The sequence below is a fragment of the Poecilia mexicana genome, unplaced genomic scaffold (assembly GCF_051168715.1).
Source record: "Poecilia mexicana isolate PSO_F unplaced genomic scaffold, ASM5116871v1 scaffold_18, whole genome shotgun sequence".
Classification (NCBI taxonomy): domain Eukaryota; kingdom Metazoa; phylum Chordata; class Actinopteri; order Cyprinodontiformes; family Poeciliidae; genus Poecilia; species Poecilia mexicana.
Window position 1 is genome coordinate 20,565,720 of NW_028263387.1, and position 25,846 is coordinate 20,591,565.

The 25,846-nt window shown below is 37.7% G+C and overlaps 3 protein-coding genes across 4 annotated transcripts; 1 reads left to right on the forward strand and 2 right to left on the reverse strand.

Annotated features, from left to right (window-relative positions):
• Window positions 1-5,781: 5,781 nt before the first annotated feature.
• LOC148154162 (GTPase IMAP family member 9-like) lies at window positions 5,782-9,532 on the reverse strand. Of its 2 annotated transcripts, none has more exons than XM_088015745.1 (4): window positions 9,381-9,532; window positions 8,981-9,028; window positions 7,618-7,731; window positions 5,782-7,201 (listed from the first exon to the last, which is right to left on the reverse strand). In XM_088015745.1, exons 1-4 carry the CDS (start codon window positions 9,400-9,402, stop codon window positions 6,435-6,437), a joined length of 951 nt encoding a protein of 316 aa, XP_087871871.1. In that variant the 5' UTR covers window positions 9,403-9,532; the 3' UTR covers window positions 5,782-6,434. The 2 variants fall into 2 exon arrangements, with proteins under 2 accessions (XP_087871871.1, XP_087871870.1); XM_088015744.1 differs by having other exon boundaries at window positions 7,618-7,728; window positions 8,978-9,028.
• Window positions 9,533-9,957: 425 nt separating this feature from the next.
• LOC148154163 (interferon-induced very large GTPase 1-like) lies at window positions 9,958-19,476 on the forward strand. The gene is made up of 4 exons (XM_088015742.1): window positions 9,958-10,046; window positions 10,155-10,241; window positions 12,366-12,923; window positions 13,744-19,476. The coding sequence occupies exons 3-4, from the start codon at window positions 12,383-12,385 to the stop codon at window positions 18,408-18,410; spliced, it is 5,208 nt and encodes a 1,735-aa protein (XP_087871868.1). The 5' UTR covers window positions 9,958-10,046; window positions 10,155-10,241; window positions 12,366-12,382; the 3' UTR covers window positions 18,411-19,476.
• Window positions 19,477-22,336: 2,860 nt separating this feature from the next.
• LOC148154164 (GTPase IMAP family member 9-like) lies at window positions 22,337-23,720 on the reverse strand. Its single transcript, XM_088015746.1, has 2 exons — window positions 23,613-23,720; window positions 22,337-23,204 (listed from the first exon to the last, which is right to left on the reverse strand). Exon 2 carries the CDS (start codon window positions 23,158-23,160, stop codon window positions 22,438-22,440), a length of 723 nt encoding a protein of 240 aa, XP_087871872.1. The 5' UTR covers window positions 23,161-23,204; window positions 23,613-23,720; the 3' UTR covers window positions 22,337-22,437.
• Window positions 23,721-25,846: the final 2,126 nt, after the last annotated feature.

Genomic DNA, 25,846 nt, shown 5'->3' on the forward strand with positions numbered 1-25,846 from the left:
CAAGAGCTTCACTGATGTGATGGAGTATAATCCAGACACTGGGAACTGCTACATTCCTGGACTCTGGAATGGAAACCCACCAATGGCTCCAGTCAATGCAGGATACAGTGAGGCTGTCTATGAACTCAAGAAAAACATCATCCAACAGCTGGGAAAGTGTGGGTCAACTTCTAATAACATCTTGGAGTTCAGTGAGTGGATGACCAGCCTGTGGAACGCAGTAAAACATGAAAACTTCATCTTCAGCTTCAGAAACAGCCTGGTGGCTGATGCTTACATGAGGCTCTGCACAGAGTACAACCAATGGGAGTGGGAGTTCAAAAAGGAAATGTACATCTGGGTCACCACAGCAGAGACAAGGATTTCCAATTTTGGTTCATTTTCTGAAATATCTAACATGAATGAATTCACCACTGAGTTGAAAAGTGAAGCAACCACAGAGCTGACCAGGTTGGAGACAAAGATCCTTGACAATCTGAAGAAATACTTTGATCAGCCAGAAGGTCATGTTTATCTCATTGAAGGATACAGAGAGGAATTCTCCAACAGCATAAAGAGTCTTAGACGACAAACTGAAAGATCAGTGTTCAACCAGATCACAGCAGCAGCTGAAATTAAAGAGGGAATGAAAGAACTCGATAAAATCAGGGCCACTTATACAGATAAAATTGAGAAAGCAGTTTGTGCTTTAATTGAAAAAAACAAACTGAAACAAGTGAAAATGACTGACAGAGAGCTTGATGAGAGTTTTGATAAGATGTGGACTGAAACACTGAAAACTTTGTCCTTCTCCAAACAGCAGACTTTAAATATCTTCACCAGAGTGTGCCATCAGTTACAAAGAAATATCTACCCCAAGGGAAGCTATGCATGTGAACTGCTGGGTAAAAAAAGCCTCCAAGTGTCTGGACTGGAGCCTTTTACATACACATACAAGGAAAGCTTCAAAACTGCTTTGAAAGTATTTGTTATCTGGACATATCCAATAAAAGCAAGACAAAAAATTGCTGACAGCATCATCTCTGCTTGCAATGACAGCATTAGTGATAAAATCAAGAGAAAAACTAATTATCATGATACTCACATCCAGGAGATCCTTCACATCATTGATGAGAAGCTGAACAAAGCTGATGTTGACGCTGACATTGAGTTTGAAGTGTCTCTGAAACAACACATCTGTGGATCTGCAGCCAGAAAGTTTCAGAAAATGCATGAAGATTTTATCCAAGAAAATGATCCTTATAAATGTCTGCAGAAAAACAAGGACAAGTTTTGCACAGATTTCAAAGACGTGTTTCACAAACGAGACCAATGCCAGAGGAAAGCTGAAGAATTCACAAACCAAAGTTTGAAACCTGCTGTGGAAGATTTCATCTTTCGTTCACTTTGTCCTGATATTGTTGATAAAATGCTGACAAGAGAGGAATTCAGCACACGAATGTCTTTCCAGTTTGAAATTTTATTGGATCTAATCTCAAAAAGTGACTTCAAATGCTTTAAGAGCTACATTTGTTCATATGAAGATTATGTAAAATCATGGATATCAGATAGAATTAGGAAGAGTTTCTCCTCTGGGTCTACAGTTTCTGAGTTTGAGGACAAACATCTTAAGTCCTGCATCGACCACATAAATGCTGCCATTAATAAGGCAAAAGCAGAAAACACTGACAGTCTGAGGACATTTGTTGAAAATATCTGCAAAGAACTTGGTGATAAACTGGTGATTTCCCAGGATGCTCTTGATGCCTTCATGGTTCTGAACAATGCTGACCAGGAACAGTTTGCTCACTGGCTGAACAAGTGTGTGGAGGAAATGACAGAAACTCTTAGAGAAAAGTTTAAAAACACAGAGTTTGACTCTAAACTCTCACATCTTTATGTAAAACCAGAGGATGAGCTTTTCAACAGAGTGATTGGTTGTGGCCAACAGTGTCCATTCTGCAAAATATCCTGTGATGCAGGTGGAGAAGCCCACACTCAACACTTTGCTTCTCTGCATCGACCAGAAGGTTTAGGTCAGTACAGGTGGGATGAGTCAAAAAAACTACAGACTGAAATCTGCTCTTCTCTTGTTATCAGTGACCTACGTTTTCGTTGCAGTGCCACAAAGGATGAATACCATCCTTACAAACAATATAGGGAGATTTATCCAGACTGGAATATTCCTCCAGATGTGAGCTTTGAGGCGTCAGATTATTGGAAATATGTGATGGCCAAATACAACAAGGAATTTGCTGAAGCATATGATGCAAAGCCTGCTGACATTCCTGATGCTTGGAGGAAAATCACAAAAGAACAGGCAAAAAAAAGTCTCAAGGAGTCGTTCTACATCAAGTGAAATCATAATTCATGTCTAGTTGTAAGAAAGTAGGTGGTCCTTGTATGTAGAGTACCTGTATCAGTTTTGCTTCTTTTTATTTTTATTTTTTAAAGTCCACCTAATTTACATGTTGAGCTCATCATCCCTTACAGTAAAGACAAAATAAACTATTCGGCCTAATTTACTATGTCTCTTATTTTTGTTGTTGATCATTTATTATTTTAGCATTTTATTGTTCTTTAACTTTTATTTGCATCTTGTCTGAAAATTAATAGTCTTGTTAAAATGATCTGGATGAATGTTTGGAAAGTTTCAGTTTAAATTAATGGTACAATGTTAACGACTTAATCAAACCAACTGTCAGTCACTTCATGCTCTCTTTTCTTAGAAATAAAATGTTTAATTAAATGACATGTTAAACAGAACCTATGTGCACAGATTCATAAGTTTGGTTAAATTGAATTGCAATGTGATTTTATATCTGCCTACATGATCGGTGTATTTGATTATCTATTCCAATAGATAAACTGGATGTGTTGCATACAAATTACATTCAGATTAAAATGATTGGAAATCAGTGTCATGTCAACAAACTGAATTGAATTGAGTTTGGTGTCTAAATGTATTTAAGTATAGTTATTTTTGCTGTATTGGTTTTACAACCAATATCCCTGTGCCGACTTCTGGGTCTGGTGTTTTGAGTTTTTCTCTGATCTGAATCTGTTTCCTTTATGCTCATTTGATTTTCTATATTCAGTGTTATTAGTTATTGTGTGTATTGTTTATATTGATCTTTTATTAGCTGCCTGTCATTGTTTTTATTTACCTCTACTTGTTTCAAATTCACCAGTCACATCTAGTTAATTCTGTTCATTGATGGATTCTACTCCTGTTTCTGTTCTGGTTTTGCTTGTGGTTCCTCTTCAACATATTGTTCCACCACACACCTGCCTTCATCCTCAATGTGACAGATAAATCCAGTTCAACTTCCATAACTTGCTTTTTGTCACACACCTTTGTTGTACTCTGCTTTGAATGTTGTGCTAATTGTCTTTAATGGGTTTTTTTTTTATCAACTAAATGAACAGAATATTCTAGCAATTCATCCACTTCTTTCTACTTGACATGAACAAATGAAGAGCTGCTCAGTGTCAGCTCTGGTTAAAAGTAATTATTTTCAATAAATAGTAAAGCTCAATGATTTCTTTGTGACATGTCTAATAAAACACATGTTTTGTGAGTCACTAGCATTTTTTCTGGTTTTTGCTTTAAAAGATCTGCAGCATTCACTTGAAACTATTTCATAGTGGTATTTGTTGCATGTTTAACATTTACTAAGCCACTAAAGACAAAACAATGTGCTTTCTGTTATACACTGAAAACCTGTAGTGTGGGAAAGTGAGCTACACACCAACAGACCTAAATCTCTGGCTGTGAATGGGACAACTGCTCTGACCTACAACTTCACTTACACCAAGTGTGAGCCCATGTGTACAAAAAGAGAGACGCCTTGAAGATGTGTATAAACAGTCAAAACAGGAGTAGGAGAAATTACATTAATTTAAATGGAAACTTCTCACCACAAAACACAAATTATTCATAAAGCTTCAGTTTACAAATTAAAATACCAAAATTATATTCTTCAACATCAGCATATGCAAAAATACTCTTCAAACTATTTCAGTCTGAAGCCCAGAAGACAAAACATCTTTTCTCTCCTTTTATTTACCTTCTTCCTAATAGTTCTCCCACAGAATATCTGAGGTTGTCAGACTCTGCTAATGGCGGGTCTGTATGCCCAGTTTCTTGACACGTTCCAAAATACAGGTGATAAACTGTCATCACTTGGAACTACTTTAAGTAGCCTTAGCTCACACTGTAAAATGGGGAGGTGCCTCAAGCAATGACTGATAGACTTCTCATCGCCCAGTTCTGTCGAGGGTGTTGAGATGATCCCCTTTTAGCTGCACTCCAGTTAAAACAAAAGTGGGAAAATCCACCAAATTTTCCTGATTTGCTTCTCTAACTGAGCACTGAAGAAAACCAAAATGCTACCAAAAAGATGCAAATGAGACAACATTTGAGCAGCACAAAACAAAAGGCTATGTCCCACTGTCAAGCAGTAAAAGACTGCTCAGATGAGAATGATGGCACAACTACCTTAAGTTCAATTCAAGAAAGAACTCTCAAAACAAATCACCAAAATCCACTACCAACTAGTAAAATTGACTGCAAAATCAAAAACACAGAATGAAAAAAGCACACTTAATACAAAATCAAAAGAGAAACGAAAGCTGGAAAAGTGACCAGGGAACCCACAGGACGAAAAAAGTGAGAATCCCTCAGCTGCTAAATAACATTTAACTAAAATCCATCTCTACTGCGAGGCAAATAGGGGCTGTATGGTCAGTCATGTCCACTAAGTTCAAGCAAAGAGATGAGCTTAAGCAGTCTGCCACCAAGTCACAAATAATTTACCACAAGGGTTAGTCGACTCTCAATGCACAGCTGTTGTAGTACTTCAGATGTCAATGTGAATTGGCTTCTTGGTTCACAAGTGACCTCTGTCACTGAGTCATTCTACAAACCAAATTTTCCAGATCCAGTTGGAACAAACTCGCTCGATGTCCTGTATGGGAAGTTTTCAGATGTTACAACCCCTCATTACTTAGTGGTTATCGAGTGCTGTTGAATATTCTCGAACTAAGACACACAAAACAGAGATGGAAACACTGGATTAGTTACCGCTGTGGTACCCTGCCGATAGAAGGATCCACTAATGTTCACTGTACTGTATCTGATACTATTACATTTTAAGTATCATCCAAACTCAACATCCTAAGCGAATAATAAAAAACATCCTAAGCACAAAAAGAAACTTAATTGATTATAGAAAAATATTCTGTACCGTGTTGGCCTCAGGAGATGATTTAATGCTGGGGTATATTTAAATATGTGGTTTCAACTATTTGTAGGTGAGATGTGAGACTAAAATAACAGAATCTTTACCTAGTCAAGTTTGTTTTGTTTTTTTAGGTGAATTGATTTAGATCAGTTGATGTTGAGTCCCTAAAGATCATTTTCAAACAACACTGGACACTGGATAGCACAAGAATATATGTTTGATGCTTCTGCACAAAATATGCAGTTTAATACAAGATCTAGTCCTGTTACAAGATAAGGAACAGCTGTATTTTATGCATACAGTGTGTCGTTGGAGCGAGTCACTATGAGACTTCCAACAAACCTGTGAGCCACTGAGGCCATTGCCCAAATAAGTGAAGGAAGCCTGAACTTAAATACTTGGAAATGTAGAACAGTCTTCATAATAATACAAAGTAAACAATAACTTTTTAGAACATAGTGCGCTCTAAATGTTGAGTAAATATTTAAAAAATCACTTTGGGTTCATGGATTTGTGATCAAGTGATGCAAAGTGTCAAGTTCACCACACTTGACACTTCTTTTGTTTTATATTAACATTTTTATTGAAAAGCACGTTACAATACAATTATATAATTATACTGATTACGTTCACTTGACACTTCTAATTGGACATTACAGTATATTGTCCCATTTTTAAAAAGTCTGATTAAAGGAAAATGAATAAATACTTAAAAGATGCCTCAAAGAAAATGGAAGTCAGTGCTAAAAAGTGAGTTAGAACTTTAATGACAGAAGAAATTAATACTTAAAACACGAATTGTGAGAATGACACTTTTCCTTTCTGTCAAAACAAGTTATATAACATCTAAATAGTGTTTTGTGACATTTGAATGTATATAATGCACATTACACCACGGGTGGGCAATCCTGGTCCTGGAGGGCCGGTGTACTGCATCTCCCTGGTCCAACACACTTGAATCCAATAACTGAGTCACCTCCTCAGTGCAGTCAGGTTCTCCAGAGTCTTGCTAACGACCTCATTATTTGACTCAAGAGTGTTGAAGTTGAGACACATCTAAAAGTTGCAGGAGACTGGCCCTCGAGGCCTGGAGTTGCCCACTCCTGCATTACACCAATATCTAAGCAAAGATTATTCTGATTTACAAAGCTGGATCACCAATAATTCACTATTAAAAGGTGTCCAACAAATCTCTTGTTCATATGTTTGTCAGTTCAGTTTCAGGACTTCATGAAACCTCTTGAGAAGTTGATCATCATCATCTTTGGCCAGCTGCTCTACAACATGACGGACTCCGTTCTCCAAGGCAGAGTAGTAACGCTCCAACTCCTTCAGCTCAGCTTCCATCCTTTTCTTTAGCTTCTCTTTATCCTCTCTAGCTTCTTTTAGCAGCAGCTCGTACTCTTTCCTCACAGCTTCCACTTCCTCCTTCAGTCTTTCCTCATATAACTGTTTGAGTTCAAGCTCTTTCTGATCCATCATCTCCACTGCCTTTTCATACGTGTCGTTAGAGTAAAACTTGCCTCCGTTCTTCTGCACCATCTCCTCCACCTTCTCTAGCAGACCAAGAACTTGTCGACGATCGTTAGCTCTCAGGTTATTGAAGACATGGTATCGATTTCCAGTCTTCTCTAAGATCTCCTTCAATTCGGGTCCAGCCTCCTTTAACATCTCGTCAAAGTCAGACTCCTCCACCACATCACCATGGGTGAAGAGGATCATGGAGTACTTCCAGGCTTCCTCTCCAAAAATGTCCTTCACCTTCATCACAGCATCTCTCTCCTCTCTAGAGAAAGGTCCGATTCTGATCACCAGCAGAATGGCGTGGGGACCAGGAGCCGACATGTTGATGCATTTTGAGATTTCTCTCTTCACTATTTCCTCAGACTGAAACGTGTCAAAGAGGCCAGGAGTGTCGACAACAGAAACCGTCCAGTTGAAGACTTCTTCTCGTTGTTTGGAGCATTCAGCGGTCTCTACAGAACAAAAATAAAAATATAGTCAGTGACAGTACAGTGAGATTTACAAAGCAGATGTTACGGCACACACACAGAATTAAAGCAGTCTTTTTGATAGCCATGTGGCTTTTGATCGTTTTTGAACAAATAACATTAATTAACAATTCAGATAAACTAAAACTGTGTCCCTGCTCCTTGGAGAACCAAGAGTCGTACACACCAAGAATGAGCTGTTTATTAAACACTGCAAATTAAAAATAATTTAGTGAAGAAAAGATAAGATTAACCACAAGGCAAACAAAGAGCAACAAGTCATCCAAACTGAAGTAAGGTTGCTTACGTGCTGCAAGAACTGTACTGTAATGTAGATTTGTGGCATGTCTATTAAAATAAAGCACTTAAAGAGCATTGGTCTGTGTGTCTCAGAGTTTTACCTGAGGAGTGTTTGGTCGCTGCTCTAAAAGCTTCTCTTCCCAATATGGTGTTTCCACTGGAGCTCTTTCCTGCACCAGTCTTCCCAACAAGCACCAGCCTTAAGTCAGACACTGGAACACAGAAAATAAATTAAAATTGGTACAAGCAAGCGTCCAGTCCCGTCCAGGATGGACGTAGATCTGCTAGCGATAGGCAGTCTAAAACAGGACTTAATCTGTGTAAGAATGTCTTTTTTCTCATTCTGAACTGTTTCTGAACTGTCTGTGCTGGAGCCTCTATCGCCCACAGAGCCCAAAGTTTTCAATAGACAGTCGTCAAACTGTTCACCCTGTTTAACGCCTGTCTGCTTGCTAAAAAATGAGCAATCCTGACTGATTGGGTGTTTTTGATGAAGCAGCACATTTTTGCAGACCACAATGGTAGAACAGGGAGGAGGTGCTTTTTTCTGTGTTATCCATACAGGTAGCCTTCAGTACTGTATTGATATGTTTACAATTGTTTTGCTTGTAGAGAGACAGAGCAAATATACAATAAGTCAATGGTCACCTTATTAGCCACGTCTGTCTAATTGCTTGTTAATATTAAGATTTGCATCACTGATATGCAGTCAGCAAATCTGCAGTAACAATGTAATGCATACGCAATGTAAAGTTTTGTCAATACCTTGACAGATTAAAAAATGCCATGAAGAATTACATTTATCAAAGTTAAAGTGAGTCTAACACTGAGTAAACTAGGCTTAACAACATGGTTGTTCATTAACTTTTGTTTTTTACAATAATGCACTGAGACTTCAGTATTTTGCCCAAAGACACAAGAGGCTCAGACTGGCAGACGAGTTATGCAAATGTTGCTTTTAATACAAGGACTGTATAGAGCTGCAATATAATAATGAGCTTGATATGTAAAACTGATTTTCACAACAAGAGTTTTAATTAGTTTGTAAGTATTCAAAGATTTCACATTTTGTTGTTTTAATGTTGCTTTTGTTTTTCAAATTATTGTTTAACTTCTTTCCCTAAATTTTGTTTTGTAATTTTTGCTTAGTTTTTTATTCAGAGCTGCTGCAAAACACAGACTTATAATAAAAAAATTATAACATTAACTGATTAATTGTTCAAATTTTTCAGACTGTTAACTGAACCTTTGCTTCAGAACGATCTATTGGGACATATGATTATGTTATACTGGCAGAATGTAAAAGATTTATTGTGATTTTCAAAAGATATCAGCAAAATAATTGTTAGGGGACTTTAATTTAAAAATACATGTGTTTCAAAATTATGGGAAAGTTGTCGCACCGAATGATTTGAACCCAGATTTACATGAAGACAAACACAAACGAAACAGAAATCTCACTTATTGGAGGAGCGTCCATGCTGCCTTTTCTGCGCCGTCCTTTCTCCGCTCCTGCACAGAGACAGGAGGACCAGAACAAATGTTATTAATGCACAATAGAATAACTCTGATACATCACATCAGAGGCGAACAATTACCCAGTGAAATGTATTTAAGACAGTTGTAACCGCTGAATAATGAAAGTGAAAGGAACACTGAATAAAAGCTGCGTGACAAATAGTTCGTTGAAAAGGACAATTTATTCGCATATGGCTCTAAAACTTAAGCATACTACTACTATCAATTGTCCTATAAATAAACAGATTTATGGCTACAAATCGGGTGGGAAACCTCGTTTAAGTGCTGCGCCATGTTTAACTAAATGTTTTACGTACAAACTCATAAAAACCTTAAGTAAACTCACCAGCTTCTCCGCTTTCTGCCATCACGATGATCTGAACTTATGATCCTATAATTTAAAGTGCCGCATTAAATTATTTAAGAAAATTTAGAACTTCAAATGAAATGTGACCGAATCTTACAAATCATCGCTGAAGGCCGTAACACAGTTTTCATCCGGCTACACCTTCAAAATAAAACATTTCTACTAGTATTTAAAAGAAAGTGAATCGCACGAACAAGACCTTTGTTCACTTTAAACTGATTTCATCTCCTTGACAGGATTCATGTCTAAATATTTCCTTAATTTAGACTAATAACTGTGGTTACATAATTAATAGCAGCTGCTGTACAAACTTCTTCTTCTCCTACTTTTCTTTATAAACATTTTTATTGAAACTGAAATGTGGCTATAATCTGTAGTTATCTAATTAGGTAATTATGGTTATAATAAATATTTAGCCCAGCAAATCTTTTTATGATTATATTCAATAATTATTGTCAGATTAGAACTCTGATGTGCTTTTACTTTGAAGACGTGTTTCTGGGTGAGTACTGTATTCGTCAGGAAACGGCTACACCCTAAAACAACTGTTTGACGCAGCAGCGCAAAACCGAAAGTAAACGAAAGAAACAGAACTTAATATTCGGTCTCGTTTCTTCCAGTGAAAGTTAACTTTCCCCCGAAGAGGTGAGTCCAGGAGTCAGAGGAACGAGTTTTATCACCCGAGAAAATACACATCTATTTTCTGACACTAACGCTTCGTACTTGTTATATAAATATTCCACCGAGGAGCAGACAGGACGCAGGATGGTGGATGTTAGTTTCAGCTTCTGGGCGCATGAATTCATCTGGAGGCCTCAGTGTGGCGGGCTGTGCGGAGCAGTAAGTAGTGTACCGAAAGCTTTTCATGTTTTGATCAGAGCATTGGCTGTTATTGTTCTCCATTGGTCAAAGAGTTGATTCATTTTCCGCACTTAAAAGTTAAATTTGTACAAAAGAATCAATGCAAGGTCGTAGGCCACGTGTGTCAAACTGGAGTCCAGCAAATTTCAGCTGCTTCTCTGTAAGCGCACCTGAATCACACAAGTTGGGACACTAGCAGAATCCTGAAGGAGGAATTCAGTCCTTTCATTCAGGTGTTTTAAACTTGGGGAAACAACTAAAAGTTGCAGGACACCAGCCCTCCAGGACTGGAGTTTGATACCCCTATGGGTCACAAGCTGTTGGCTAAGGCAGGGGATCCCAAAGTAGAGGTTGCGAGACACAAGGTCTTGAAATGATTTTCTGCATCATAGTGATGTGACCTCTGAGGTGTATGTAGGGTCAAATTGAACAAAATTAAAATTATTATATCATGAAATAAATGTCTCATTACATAATGTACATTAATATGCCGTATAGTAGTTTTTATAAAAGAAATTAATTTAAAATATGTATAATTATTTGACTATATATTTTTAAATAAGATAATTATATGTATTATTAGGGGGTTGCTAATAGGGGTAGGCCAGTCTCTGGCACTGTTATTTTTTGGGGGGCCACAGGCTGAAAAGTTTGGGAACCCCTGGCCCAGGGCACCATCTGCTGAGTCGTTACTGCTGGAGCAGCTCAAATAAATAAACCACATAGAATATTATGAATATTACCAACAATATGCAACCCTAAATAGTGTCCTTTTCTCAAGCTCTGTCTCAGTGGCTATAATAGAAACCTTTACATTGGGGGACAAGGGAGAGGCAAGAGGCAGGCAAAAGCCGGCAATGTTGGACTGTGAAGTATGTGCAAACTCACCTGTATGTAAATAGAGTCATCAAAATACCAGAAGCTTAATGTTAGGTGACTTTAACCATCTGAAAATAATTTTTTAAGTGATACTTGGGATCTTTATCTTGTTGAAACAACCAGTTGCAACCTGGCTTTAACCATCTAACTGTTGTTATTATATGAAGTTGAAAAGTTGGAGACGCTCCTACTTCTTTGTCATTCCACTTGGTTTGTGCACTGCACCAGCATCATTAGCAGCAAAACGTGCCATCAGCATGATCCTACCACCACCATGCCTAGCACTTTATTTAGTTAGTGACCTTAGCTTTGAAAGCCACATCTTGTCTCCTCCAAACTTGTCTGTCAAATTTGAAGGTGTGGATTTTGAAGTGATAACTGGTTTCTTGGCCAGGACCTTCTCAGCCCAAGCTGGTGATGTACTGGTTTCACTGTGGGTTGTGGAGTTCTAGCATCTTCTTTATTATGCAGACTAATGCTATCTATCAATATTCTCCAGAGCAATGTTTACTATTCCAACTCATGACTTACCACTGGACGGATGGGGCCGTGTGTCTGAGTGAGATGCTTTTATATCTGAACACAGGGCTGTGTGATGAAAAGCCGTAATGTTTTAAACCAATAGGAGAATCCAACTGCCTAAGGACTGTTTGACCTAAAGAGGCCAGCAGTAAGAGGATATAGGCCAAATAATATGGAATTAAACAAATTCACACTAAATTTGAGCAGAAGCTTATAGATAAAACTTTAAACAAACAATTTAGCTACTCTTACTTGATAGATGTGTAAAGTTATACACTCATCATTTGTAGGTCTTATAGTACAAGTTTTCCTTTCCAGGAATCCAAGCTCAACTTTTGCATCACCTCTTTTAAGCCAATAATAAGCAAGAGAGACAGAGTGGTCTCAAATGCCATAAAGGGAATAAGTGACTACATTTTATTTTTAAATAGCCACAGTAGAAATTAAAAATTATTCTTACTAAATATTGTGTACATTTGCAGTAGCTAAAACTCCAAGATACCAGAGGCTCACTTTTTAGTAGCTGGAAGAATGAAAACCAGAAAACGAAAAAGATTTTAAATATATGTTGGGTGACCATAAGTTGCTTCTCATTTTGATGTTTTATGCAGTTACTATTATGTATGAACCGTGTTGTATAATTAAGTGTATCTTCAATCTCAGTTCTGAAAAGGTAGTAATTCTTTCTGTTGCATTTCACAGGTTTCTAATCTTCCATCATGGATGATCATCTCTCCATCGTCCTTCTGGGAAAATCTGGAGTCGGTAAAAGTGCTTCAGCAAACACCATTTTAGGACGAGCAGCGTTTGAGTCCAGAACAGCATTTGGACCAGTCACCAAACACGTCTCCATGGAAACAGGAACAGTGTTTGGGAAACATGTGACAGTCATTGACACTCCAGATATTTCAGGATCAGAGGAGCAGATTAAAAACTTCTGTCAGTATTTCCTCCAGGAGTCCATCCCTGCTCTTTTCCTACTGGTTTTTAGAATCAGTCGGTTCACTGATGAAGACCAAGAGACTGTAGATGCAACAACCAGAGTTCTTGGGCCTCAGAGGATGAAAAACTGTTACCTGCTCTTTACAGGTGGAGATGCTTTAAGAACACCATTGTCAAATTACATTTCAGACTATAAATCAAGTTTACTTCCAGACGTAGTCAGAAGATTTTCATGGAGAATTCATCTTTTCAACAATAAAGATGAGGGAAGGAAACAGGTCAGAGAGCTGCTGTTGATGTCTGGACACATCACAACAGGTAAGGTCTGATTACTGTCGTACCTTTGACTGTCCTAACATATTACATCCTAAAATAACCAAAAAGTAAGGTGGACAGAATTACTGAAGACAAATTAAGGTACTACAGGCTGGTAAATAAAAGTTACTATTTTATTTGCTGCTGCCTTGCTGCTGAAATGTGCTATACAAATAAATAAATAAATTTGAAAACCATGATCTGACTCTAACAGGATTCAATTTGATGACAATACATTGAACCCATGTAGAACTTTTTTAGTCATGTTGACCCTACTACCACCATTTTATACCTGAAAGAAAATAAATTAATTCCCATAACTATTCTCTTTTTAATGACGCCATAAATACTCATTTACATTTACAGTTAACTGAATTATACATAATCTGCTGATCTTTTTAAACTACAGCAATAGCTGGGCCTATTGACTCTTGAAATATGACAGATCATGACATCCGATCAAACCAAAATAAATGACAAACCTGCTTTTGGAGCACACTGGCGGAAGTAACATAATATTTACATTAAATCATTTAATTATTTCCATACTTAAAATTGAAATAATAAAGAACAATGATAATCTGATGAGCAAATGTCAAAAATGACAACTTAAAATAGTAGACTATCAAAGATTACTACAGGTCTAAAATTTTAATTGCTTTGAATCTACATTAATACATCCATTTTATATTTTTGCTTTATATTATCAAATAAGTTCATATTTTTACAAAAGAACAAGCATTTTTACATAATTCTTTTTTCATCGTGATTTAGAACTAATTTTACCTTACAAAACAATTCACAGCCTGTTTTTATTCCACAGGGTCTGACCTGGAGGCTCTTTTGGAGGATCTGGGTTTGGATCAGTTCTACAAGGAGAAGCTGTCACTCAGAAAGATACTGGAGATCAATGAGAAAACCATCAATGATGAGCCTCCAAAGTGTAAATCAGATCTTCCATGGTATTTTCTCAAGGAACTCATGATGGTGAATGTAAAAGGAAGAGAGATAAAATGTACAACAGATTCTGAGTCTAACAGTGATGATGAATTGGATGGAGATTTTGATTTTGATGATCTACTTGCTTGTCCAAATGAGAATGACTCTCTAAACCCTCTTGATATAATCACTGCTCTCTTCCTGTGTTCTGATGGTTTTGTTCATCAAGAACTGGCTCTAAAAATGTCCATGTGTCAGTTCTCTGTTCCTCTGCTGCTTCCTAACTGTGATACACAGCAGTGCACCCTCATGCTGTGGGCCATGAGAGACATTGTTAAGAAGTACAGACCTTCAGATCTTTCAGAATCAAAAGGCTTCATAGAAGAAAGAATAGTTCTTTCTGAACTTCCAATGATCTCATTTGTGAGACTGGGTGAGTGCTCTCTGTCCAAATCAGAGATCCTCAATAAACTTCTGAGTAACTCTCAGCAATACCATGATACCTTTGTTCACCATAACATGGAGTGTGGAGACATTCAGAGAAGAATATCCAATGGACTGACTGAAATGACCTGGTACCTTCCCTGTGGAAACAGAAACATGGACATCTTCAGTGAACCAGTTGCTATAGCTAACCTTCGTGGAGACATTGCTTCATTTGAAACACAATTCTCCTTTTTGTGTCAGACATCTGCTGCAGTTTTTGTTTTCTTTGACCAGCTGGACTCTGAGTTCAAACTGCTGATGAACAGAAACCACAAAGCTCAGATCTTCTTGGTGGGAAACCAACAGAGCAAAAACTTTAGAGTTGATTCTGTTAAAAAATTGGCAATCAGTCTGGGTTTAACAAAAAACAATATTCTTAAAAAGTCAGAAACAACAAATGATGCAGATTTTGTCAAACTATTGAGGAAAAGAGTCAGTGATGTTGTTAATAACTCACTACAGAGGAAGATGTCAGTAGAGCAGATGGCTGATGTTGCACATGATCTGGGAATCTTTGTTGATGAAGATTCTCCAGAGTGTCAGGATGGAAAAATGAAAGCAGATGAAATCACTGCAGAGATTAAAGACATACTGAAATACAAAGAAGATCAACTTCCTTTACAAGGTCAAATATGGAAGGAACTGACTTGTTTGGAAAAGGAAGCATTTCGTCTTCGAAAAGTTGGTTCAGAAAACATAGAAGATTATAAATGCAAACTTCGTGAAAAACTTAACAACCTGAGGAAAAAGCAGAATGGTTATTCAATGTCCAAAGCAATGAGATGCTTCATTAGTGCCATATCCAGCCCAGATATAGAGAGGTGTTATTTTCTAAAGTGGATGAGAATAAACCTCGACAACTTGTCTCGAATCAAACTTTCTGGCCTCAGGGAGCTTTACAAGAAAAAATGCAAAGACTCTGAGAACAAACAGGAGATCAAAGAAATTGACCAACAACTTTCCAGCAGCTCACTGGGAGTTGAGCACTTCTTCCGTGAAATGGGTCAGATCTACGAAGCTTCTCTTTACCTTCCAGAAACAGATCCATCACGTCAACAACTGCAACATCTGCCCAAACTCTGTGCTCAGTTGTTGCTGGATGGATTTCCTCTTGAGCTTGTAGATGGAGATGCTTCCAACATTCCTCTCAGATGGGTGAGTGATGTTCTCTCTCAGCTCAATGACTTGGTGTCTCCAAAGAACAAGATCCTGGTCGTCACAGTTCTTGGAGTTCAGAGCACAGGGAAGTCCACTCTCCTTAACACCATGTTTGGAGTCCAGTTTGCAGTCAGCAGTGGTCGATGCACTAGAGGTGCCTTCATGCTGCTCATCAAAGTCAATGAAGACTTCAAGAAAGTTCTCAACTGTGACTTCATGATGATCATCGACACTGAAGGCTTAAAGTCACCAGAGCTAGCACAGCTGGACAACAGCCATGAGCATGACAATGAGCTGGCAATACTTGTTGTTGGTCTGAGTGACATCACCATTATCAATATTGCAATGGAGAATTCAACAGAGATGAAAAACATCCTGCAGGTAGTGGTGCATGTTTTCCTCAGGATGAAGGAGGTCGGCAAAAAGCCTCAATGTCAGTTTGTTCACCAGAACGTTTCTGATGTTTCAGCCCATGAGAAGAACCTGAGAGACAGGAAGCTGCTGTTAGAGCAGCTGGATGAGATGACCCAGGCAGCAGCTAGAATGGAGAAGAAAGAGAAGAACAAGAGCTTCACTGATGTGATGGAGTATAATCCAGACACTGGGAACTGCTACATTCCTGGACTCTGGAATGGAAACCCACCAATGGCTCCAGTCAATGCAGGATACAGTGAGGCTGTCTATGAACTCAAGAAAAACATCATCCAACAGCTGGGAAAGTGTGGGTCAACTTCTAATAACATCTTGGAGTTCAGAGAGTGGATGACCAGCCTGTGGAACGCAGTAAAACATGAAAACTTCATCTTCAGCTTCAGAAACAGCCTGGTGGCTGATGCTTACATGAGGCTCTGCACAGAGTACAACCAATGGGAGTGGGAGTTCAAAAAGGAAATGTACAGCTGGGTCACCAAAGCAGAAACAAGAATTTCCAATTTTGGTTCATTTACAGCAACGTCTGAAATGTCTGAAATATCTGACATGAATGAATTCATCATCATGTTGAAAAGTGAAGCAACCACAGAGCTGACCAAGTGGGAGACAAAGATCCTTGACAATCTGAAGAAATATTTTTATCTGGTTGAAGGATACAGAGAGCAATTCTCCAACAGCATAAAGAGTCTTAGACGACAAACTGAAAGATCAGTGTTCAACCAGATCACAGCAGCAGCTGAAATTAAAGAGGGATTGAAAGAACTCAACAAAATCAGGGCAACTTATAGAGAAAAAATTGAGGAAGCAGTTTGTGATTTAATTGATGAATGTCGTAAGAAAAAAGTTAACATGACGGACAGAGAGCTTGATGAAAGTTTTAATAAGATGTGGACTGAAACACTAAAAACGTTGTCTTTCTCTAAACAGCAGATTTTAAATATCTTCACCAGTGTGTCCCTTCAGCTGCATTCAAATCTTTCTCACAAGGGAAGCCATGCATGTGGACTGCTGAGTAGAAAACGTCTAAAAGACTGTGGACTGGAGCCTTTTAAATACAAACCGAAAGGAATGATGGGAAATCTCACAATAGCTTTGAAAGGGATTTGGAGCTGGACAGATCTAATAAAAGAAAGACAAAAAATTCCTGACAGCATCATCTCTGCTTGCAATGACTCTATTAGTGATAAAATCAAGAGAAAAACTAATTATCATGATACTTACATCCAAGAGATCCTTCACATCATTGATGAGAAGCTGAACAAAGCTGCTGTTGACATAGACATTGAGTTTGAAGTGTCTCTGAAACAACACATCTGTGGATCTGCAGCCAGAAAGTTTCAGAAAATGCATGAAGATTTTATCCAAGACAATGATCCTTACTGGTGTCTACAGAAAAACAAAGCCAAATTCTGCACAGATTTCAAAGATGTGTTTCATGAACGAGACCAATGCCAGAAGAAAGCTGAAGGATTTACAAATCAAAGTTTGAAACCTGCTGTGGAATATTTCATCTATCGTTCTCTTGGTCTTGATATTGTTGATAAAATGCTGACAAGAAAAGAATTCAGCACACGAATGTCCTTCCAGTATTCAATTTTACTGGATCTGATTTCTAAAAGTGACTTCAAAAGCTTTAAGAGCTACATTTGTTCATATGAAGATTATGTAAAATGGTGGATATCTGAGAGAATTGGGGAGAGTTTCTCCTCTGTGTCTACAGTTTCTGAGTTTGAGGACAAACATCTTAAGTTCTGCATCAACCACATAAATGCAGCCATTAAAAAGGCAAAATCAGAAAACACTGACAGTCTGAGGACATTTGTTGAAAATATTTGCAAAGAACTTGGTGATAAACTGGTGATTTCCCAGGATGCTCTTGATGCCTTCATGGTTCTGAACAATGCTGATCAGGAACAGTTTGCTTACTGGCTCAAAGAGTGTGTGGAGGAAATGACAGAAACTCTTAGAGAAAAGTTTAAAAACACAAAGTTTGACTCTAAACTCTCACATCTTTATGTCAAACCACATAATGAACTTTTCACCAAAGTGGTTGGTTGTGGCCAACAGTGTCCATTCTGTAAAATACCCTGTGATGCAGGTGGAAATGCTCACACTCAACACTTTGCTTCTCTGCATCGACCAGAAGGTTTGGGTCAGTTCAGGTGGGATGAGTCAACAAAACTGTCAACTGATATCTGCTCTTCTGCTGTTATCACTGACAGACGTTTTCGCTGCAGTGCCACAAAGGGTGAACGGCATCCTTACAAAAAATATAGGGAGATTTACCCAGACTGGAATATTCCTCCAGATGTGAGTCTTGAGGCGTCAGATTACTGGAAATATGTGATGGCCACATACAATGAGGAATTTGCTGAAGCATATGATGCAAAGCCTGCTGACATTCCTGACTCCTGGAAGAAAATCACAAAAAAACAAGCAGAGAAAAGTCTCAAGGAGTTGTTTAACATCAAGTGAAATCATAATTCATGTCTAGTTGTAAGAAAGTAGGTGGTTCTTGTATGCAGAGTACCTGTATCAGTTTTGCTTCTTTTTATTTTTTAATTTTTAAAGTCCACCTAATTTACATGTTGAGCTCATCCCAGTAAAGACAAAATAAACTATTCGGCCTAATTTACTATGTCTCTTATTTTTATTATTGATCATTTATGATCTTAGCATTTTATTGTTCTTTAACTTTTATTTGCATCTTGTCTGAAAATTAATAGTCTTGTTAAAAATTATCTGGATGTGCTACTACATTGGATGAATGTTTGGAAAGTTTCAGTTTAAATTAATGGTACAATGTTAACAACTTAATCAAACCAACTGTCAGTCACTTGATGGTCCCTAGAAATAAAATGTTTAATTAAATGACATGTTAAACAGAACCTATGTGCACAGATTTATAAGTTGGGTTAAATTGAATTGCAATGTGATTTTATATCTGCCTACATGATCGGTGTATTTGATTATCTATTCCAATAGATAAACTGGATGTGTTGCATACAAATTACCTTCAGATTAAAATTATTGGAAATCAGTGTCATGTCAACAAACTGAACTGAATTGAGTTTGGTGTCTAAATGTATCTAAGTATAGTTATTTTTGCTATTTGATTTACCTCTACTGGTTTCAAATTCACCAGTCACACATCTTGTTAATTTTGTTCATTGTTGGATTCTACTCCTGTTTCTGTTCTGGTTTTGCTTGTGGTTCCTCTTCAACATATTGTTCCACCACACACCTGCCTTCATCCTCAATGTGACAGATAAATCCAGTTCAACTTCCATAACTTGCTTTTTGTCACACACCTTTGTTGTACTCTGCTTTGAATGTTGTGCTAATTGTCTTTAATGGGTTTTTTTTTTATCAACTAAATGAACAGAATATTCTAGCAATTCATCCACTTCTTTCTACTTGACATGAACAAATGAAGAGCTGCTCAGTGTCAGCTCTGGTTAAAAGTAATTATTTTCAATAAATAGTAAAACTCAATGATTTCTTTGTGACATGTCTAATAAATCATATGTTTTGTGAGTCACTAGCGTTTTTTTCTAGTTTTTGCTTTAAAAGATCTGCAGCATTCACTTGAAACAGTTTCATTTTGGTATTTGTTGCATGTTTAACATTTACAAAGCCACTAAAGACAAAACAATGTGCTTTCTGTTATACACTGAAAACCTGTAGTGTGGGAAAGTGAGCTACACACCGACAGACCTAAATCTCTGGCTGTGAATGGGACAACTGCTCTGACCTACAACTTCACTTACACCAAGTGTGAGCCCATGTGTCCAAAAAGAGAGACGCCTTGAAGTCCAGTCAAAACAGGAGTAGGAGAAATTACATTCATTTAAATGGAAACTGCTCACCACAAAACACAAATTATTCATAAAGCTTCAGTTTATAAATTAAAATACCAAAATTATATTCTTCAACATCAGCATATGCAAAAATACTCTTCAAACTATTTCAGTCTGAAACCCAGAAGACAAAACATCTTTTCTCTCCTTTTATTTACCTTCTTCCTAATAGTTCTCCCACTGAATATCTGAGGTTGTCAGACTCTGTTAATGGCAGATCTGTATGCCCAGTTTCTTGACACGTTCCAAAATACAGGTGATAAACTGTCATCACTTGGAACTACTTTAAGTAGCCTTAGCTCACACTGTAAAATGGGGTGGTGCCTCAAGCAACGACTGATAGACTTCTCATCACCCAGTTCTGTCGAGGGTGTTGGGATGATCCCCTTTTAGCTGCACTCCAGTTAAAACAAAAGTGGGAAAATCCACCAAATTTTCCTGATTTGCTTCTCTAACTGAGCACTGAAGAAGACCAAAATGCTACCAAAAAGATGCAGTACAAAACAAAAGGCTATGTCCCACCGTCAAGCAGTAAAAGACTGCTCAGATGAGAATGATGGCACAACTACCTTAAGTTCAATTCAAGAAAGAACTCTCAAAACAAATCACCAAAATCCACGACCAACTAGTAAAATTGACTGCAAAATCGAAAACACAGAATGAAAAAAGCACACTTAATACAAAATCAAGAGAGAAACGAAAGCTGGAAAAGTGACCAGGGAACCCACAGGACGAAAAAAAGTGAGAATCCCTCAGCTGCTAAATAACATTTAACTAAAATCCATCTCTATTGCGAGGCAAATAGGGGCTGTATGGTCAGTCATGTCCCACTAAGTTCAAGCAAAGAGATGAGCTTAAGCAGTCTGCCACCAAGTCACAAATAATTTACCACAAGGGTTAGTTGGCTCTCAATGCACAGCTGTTGTAGTACTTCAGGTGTCAATGTGAATTGACTTCTTGGTTCATAAGTGACCTCTGTCACTGAGTCATTCTACAAACCAAATTTTCCAGATCAAGTTGGAACAAACTCATCCTGTATGGGAAGTTTTCAGATGTTACAACCCCTCATTACTTAGTGGTTATCGAGTGCTGTTGAAAATTCTCGAACTAAGACACACAAAACAGAAATGGAAACACTGGATTAGTTACCGCTGTGGTACCCTGCAGATAGAAGGATCCGCTAATGTTCACTGTACTGTATCTGACTGATACTATTACATTTTAAGTATCATCCAAACTCAACATCTTAAGCAAATAATAAAAAACATCCTAAGCACAAAAAGAAACTTGATTGATCATAGAAAAATATTCCGTACCGTGTTGGCCTCAGGAGATGATTTAATGCTGGGATATATTTAAATATGTGGTTTCAACTATTTGTAGGTGAGATGTGAGACTAAAATAACAGAATTTTTACCTAGTCAAGTTTGTATTTTTTTTAGGTGAATTTATCTAGATCAGCTGATGTTGAGTCCTTAAAGATAATTTTCAAACAATTATGGACACTGGATAGCACAAGAATATATGTTTGATGCTTCTGCACAAAATATGCAGTTTAATACAAAATCTAGTCCTGTTACAGGATAAGGAACAGCTGTATTTTATGCATACAGTGTGTCGTTGAGCGAGTCACTATGAGACTTCCAACAAACCTGTGAGCCACTGAGGCCATTGCCCAAATAAGTGAAGGAAGCCTGAACTTAAATACTTGGAAATATAGAACATTCTTCATAATAATACAAAGTAAACAAGAACTTTTTAGAACATAGTGCGCTCTAAATGTTGAGTAAATATTTAAAAAATCACTTAAGGTTCATGGATTTGTGATCAAGTGATGCAAAGTGTCAAGTTCACCACACTTAACACTTCTAATTGGACATTACAGTATATTGTCCCATTTTGTAAAACTCTGATTAAAGGAAAATGAATAAATACTTAAAAGATGAAAAATGAAAATGGAAGCCAATGCTGGAAAATGAGTTAGAACTTTAATGACAGAAGAAATTAATACTTGAAACATGAATTGTGAGAATGACACTTTTCCTTTCTGTCAAAACAAGTTATATAACATCTAAATTGTATTTTGTGACATTTGAATGTACATAATTCAATCTGGAAAGACTCAGACGAAGAAAAAAGGAACAATTAAAGTTGATTTAATGACAGCAATGAAAAACAGTTCTTTGGCGCTCGGGCCCTGGCAGCTGATCTGAGCTGAGATTTGATGTGAACTCGATGAACATCCCGATAACCGATTAGGGATGCTCTCCCCCCGGGGCCCGACACTGGTGGTGGAGGTCTGGAAAGGGTGCCATCCTGGAGAGCCGAAGGATGTGGGTGGAGAAGGGGCGGTGGTGGGTTGAACGCAGCTGGGAAGCGGCTGACGGCTTGGGTGTGGATCCTTTTATGCAGAGCCTGATTGATGATTGGACACGCCGGGTGAGGTCCAGAGCTGAGGTTGGAGTTGAGCATAACGCCGATGGGCAAACGGAGGTGATGGAGTCTTCCAGGTTGAATTTTCGCTATCAGCTACATTACACATTACACCAATATCTAAGCAAAGATTATTCTGTTTTACAAAGCTGGATCACCAATAATTCACTCTTCAAAGGCGTCCAACAAATCTCTTGTTCATATGTTTGTCAGTTCAGTTTCAGGACTTCATGAAACCTCTTGAGAAGTTGATCATCATCATCTTTGGCCAGCTGCTCTACAACATGACGGACTCCGTTCTCCAAGGCAGAGTAGAAACGCTTCAACTCCTTCAGCTCAGCTTCCATCCTTTTCTCGAGCTTCTCTTTATCCTCTCTAGCTTCTTTTAGCAGCAGCTCGTACTCTTTCCTCACAGCTTCCACTTCCTCCTTCAGTCTTTCCTCATATAACTGTTTGAGTTCAAACTCTTTCTGATCCATCGTCTTCACTGCCTTTTCATACGTGTCGTTAGAGTAAAACTTGCCTCCGTTCTTCTGCACCATCTCCTCCACCTTCTCTAGCAGACCAAGAACTTGTCGACGATCGTTGGCTCTCAGGTTATTGAAGACATGGTATCGATTTCCAGTCTTCTCTAAGATCTCCTTCAATTCGGGTCCAGCCTCCTTTAACATCTCGTCAAAGTCAGACTCCTCCACCACATCACCATGGGTGAAGAGGATCATGGAGTACTTCCAGGCTTCCTCTCCAAAAATGTCCTTCACCTTCATCACAGCATCTCTCTCCTCTCTAGAGAAAGGTCCGATTCTGATCACCAGCAGAATGGCGTGGGGACCAGGAGCCGACATGTTGATGCATTTTGAGATTTCTCTCTTCACTATTTCCTCAGACTGAAACGTGTCAAAGAGGCCAGGAGTGTCGACAACAGAAACCATCCAGTTGAAGACTTCTTCTCGTTGTTTGGAGCATTCAGCGGTCTCTACAGAACAAAAATAAAAATATAGTCAGTGACAGTACAGTGAGATTTACAAAGCAGATGTTACGGCACACACACAGATTTAAAGCAGTCTTTTTGATAGCCATGTGGCTTTGATTGTTGTTGAACAAATAACATTAATTAACAATTCAGATAAACTAAAACTATGTCCCTGCTCCTTGGAGAACCAAGAGTCGTATACATCAAGAATGAGCTGTTTATTAAACACTGCAAATTAAAAATAATTTACTGAAGAAATTATTAACCACAAGGCAAACAAAGAGCAACAAGTCATCCAAACTGAAGTAAGGTTGCTTACGTGCTGCAAGAACTGTACTGTAATGTAGATTTGTGGCCTGTCTATTAAAATAAAGCACTTGGAGAGTTTTAGTCTGTGTGTTTCAGTTTTACCTGAGGAGTGTTTGGTCGCTGCTCTAAAAGCTTCTCTTCCTAAGACGGTATTTCCACTAGAGCTTTTTCCTACACCAGTCTTCCCAACAAGCACCAGCCTTAAGTCAGACACTGGAACACAGAAAATAAATTAAAATTGGTACAAGCAAGCATCCAGTCCCGTCCAGGATGGACGTAGATCTGCTAGCGATAGGCAGTCTAAAACAGGACTTAATCTGTGTAAGAATGTCTTTTTTCTCATTCTGAACTGTTTCTGAACTGTCTGTGCTGGAGCCTCTATCGTCCACAGAGCCCAAAGTTTTCAATAGACAGTCGTCAAACTGTTCACCCTGTTTAACGCCTGTCTGCTTGCTAAAAAATGAGCAATCCTGACTGATTGGGTGTTTTTGATGAAGCAGCACATTTTTGCAGACCACAATGGTAGAACAGAGAGGAGGTGCTTTTTTCTGTGTTATCCATACAGGTAGCCTTCAGTACTGTATTGATATGTTTATATTTGTTTTACTTTTAGAGAGACAGAGCAAATATACAATAAGTCAATGGTCACCTTATTAGCCACGTCTGTCTAATTGCTTGTTAATATTAAGATTTGCATCACTGATATGCAGTCAGCAAATCTGCAGCAACAATGTAATGCATACGCAATGTAAAGTTTTGTCAATACCTTGACAGATTAAAAAATGCCATGAAGAATTACATTTATCAAAGTTAAAGTGAGTCTAACACTGAATAAACTAGGCTTAACAACATGGTTGTTCATTAACTTATTTTTTTTTTTTACAATAATGCACTGAGACTTCAGTATTTTGCCCCAGGACACAAGAGGCTCAGACTGGCAGACGAGTTATGCAAATGTTGCTTTTAATACAAGGACTGTATAGAGCTGCAATATAATAATGAGCTTGATATGTAAAACTGATTTTCATAACACGAGTTTTAATTAAGTATTCAAAGATTTCACATTTTGTTGCATTAATGTTGCTTTTGTTTTTCAAATTACTGTTTAACTTCTTTGTCTAAATTTTGCTTTGTAATTTTTGCTTAGTTTTTTATTCAGAGCTGCTGCAAGACACCCTTCAAAATAAAACATTTCTGCTAGTATTTAAAGCAAAAATGCGATGCGTCTTGTTCACGCTGACTCTGCTGTGCTTTTATTTTGAAAACGTGCTTCTGGATGAGTTGTCAGGAAACGGCTACTCCCTAAAACCGTTAGACGGAGCAGCGCAAAACCGAAAGTAAACGAAAGTAATGGAACTTATAATATTCAGTCTCGACACTTAATTTTCGTTTATTCCAGTGAAAATTAACTTTTTTTCAGAAGAGGTGAGTCTAGCTGTTAGAAGGACGGGCTTGGTCAGTTGGGAAAATATACATATTTTCTGACACTAATATTTTGTTATTATTAAAGTGTGATTATTTTATTTGTATAATTATTTTTGTTATTTTGATTTTACCTATGTCTAGTTCTGGGTCTTATGTTTGCAGCTGTTCCTCTGTTTAGATATTTAACTCATTGATGCTCATTTCAGTTTCCTTTTGTGTGTATTGTTTAAATTGTTCTTTTACGTCAGCTTTTTATTTTTGCTCTGCTACCATTCATTGTTTTTATTTTGCTTACCAGGTTTCCATGTCACATATCATATGTAAACTCTCAGATTTCTTTGTTCATTGTAGGATCTTGATGTTGTTACTGTTAAGTTTTCCCTTGAGGTTCTTCTTGGTTATAGTTAATTCTCCACCAAATGCCTTCATCATTCTGATCACCATTCATCCTCTAATGTGACAGAAAAATCCAGCACAACCCAAAGTATTCACATAACTTTCTTTTTGACATATTCCTCTGTAGAACTCTATTGCATCAATTCATTGTTATGTTAAATGTTGTAAATATCTTCTTATGTTTTTGTTTTAATAAAATCACTGAATTTTACAGCACCTGATCTGTTTTTTACTCAAATAAATTAAACAAAACATTAATACAGAGCTCATCAAGGCATCGGCTTTAAGTAACCAGAGGACTTCTTGTTCATGACATGTCTAATAAAATATATTTTTTCCAAGGCACCTTAAATCTTTTTTGTTTTTTGGTGAAACATCTACAGTTTTCACTTGAACAATTTCATTATGGTAAATGTTACATGTTTAGATATTGTTTTGGATTAACTTGGATTTTTCTAAACTTCCTAACACTTTTTGTCATTGTTTTTTTTTTAGTTATACACTGAAAACCAGTA

Bases quoted from the DNA above. Each gene is read 5' to 3' on its own strand.
- LOC148154162 (XM_088015745.1), bottom strand. From the start codon at position 9,402: ATGGCAGAAAGCGGAGAAGCTG. The intron at 9,029-9,380 runs GTGAGTTTACTT...GTCTCTGTGCAG, and splicing joins GGCAGAAAGCGGAGAAGCTG to GAGCGGAGAAAGGACGGCGC. The intron at 7,732-8,980 runs TAAGTGAGATTT...TTTTCTGTGTTC, and splicing joins CAGCATGGACGCTCCTCCAA to CAGTGTCTGACTTAAGGCTG.
- LOC148154163 (XM_088015742.1), top strand. From the start codon at position 12,383: ATGGATGATCATCTCTCCATCGTCCTTCTGGGAAAATCTGGAGTCGGT. The intron at 12,924-13,743 runs GTAAGGTCTGAT...TTTATTCCACAG, and splicing joins GTCTGGACACATCACAACAG to GGTCTGACCTGGAGGCTCTT.
- LOC148154164 (XM_088015746.1), bottom strand. From the start codon at position 23,160: ATGGTTTCTGTTGTCGACACTCCTGGCCTCTTTGACACGTTTCAGTCT.